This window comes from Fulmarus glacialis, unplaced genomic scaffold (genome assembly GCF_000690835.1).
Source record: "Fulmarus glacialis isolate BGI_N327 unplaced genomic scaffold, ASM69083v1 scaffold30855, whole genome shotgun sequence".
NCBI lineage: Eukaryota > Metazoa > Chordata > Aves > Procellariiformes > Procellariidae > Fulmarus > Fulmarus glacialis.
The window spans coordinates 1-350 of record NW_009214119.1 but is presented as its reverse complement, the minus strand read 5'-3'; the positions used below and the strand labels follow the sequence as shown (position 1 = coordinate 350).

The following is a 350-nucleotide window of genomic DNA, read 5'->3' as shown; positions in this document are numbered from 1 at the left end:
GCGCAGACCGGCCGTGACTCCTCCTCCTCTCCCGGGAGGAGTTTGGTTACAACGCAGAAACGCAGAAACTGCTCTGCAAGAACGGAGAAACACTACTGGGGGCTGTCAACTTCTTTGTCTCCAGCATCAACACACTGGTGAACAAGACCATGGAGGACACGCTCATGACGGTCAAGCAGTACGAGACAGCCAGGTAGAATGGCGGCGGCGTGGCCTGCAGGCTGGGGCTGGGTTCCCGACGGGTGTTGGGCATCCCCGGGGGGGGAATTGCAGGGCCGCAGCGTAGCTCTGACGCTGGCTGTCCCTGCACAGGCTGGAGTACGATGCGTACCGCACGGACCTGGAGGAGC

At 61.7% G+C, this 350-nt stretch overlaps 1 protein-coding gene across 1 annotated transcript in view; it reads left to right on the top strand.

The window, feature by feature from the left end:
- LOC104077279 (arfaptin-2-like) overlaps positions 1 to 346 on the top strand; it is a gene marked incomplete at both ends in the record, with an annotated part of 1240 nt that extends 894 nt beyond the window's left edge. Inside the window, 2 exons of the mRNA XM_009578454.1 lie at positions 39 to 193; positions 313 to 346. Of these exons, the coding sequence (XP_009576749.1) occupies positions 39 to 193; positions 313 to 346 (189 nt within the window). The remainder of the gene's footprint in view (positions 1 to 38; positions 194 to 312) is intronic.
- Between the last annotated feature and the right edge of the window lie 4 nt (positions 347 to 350).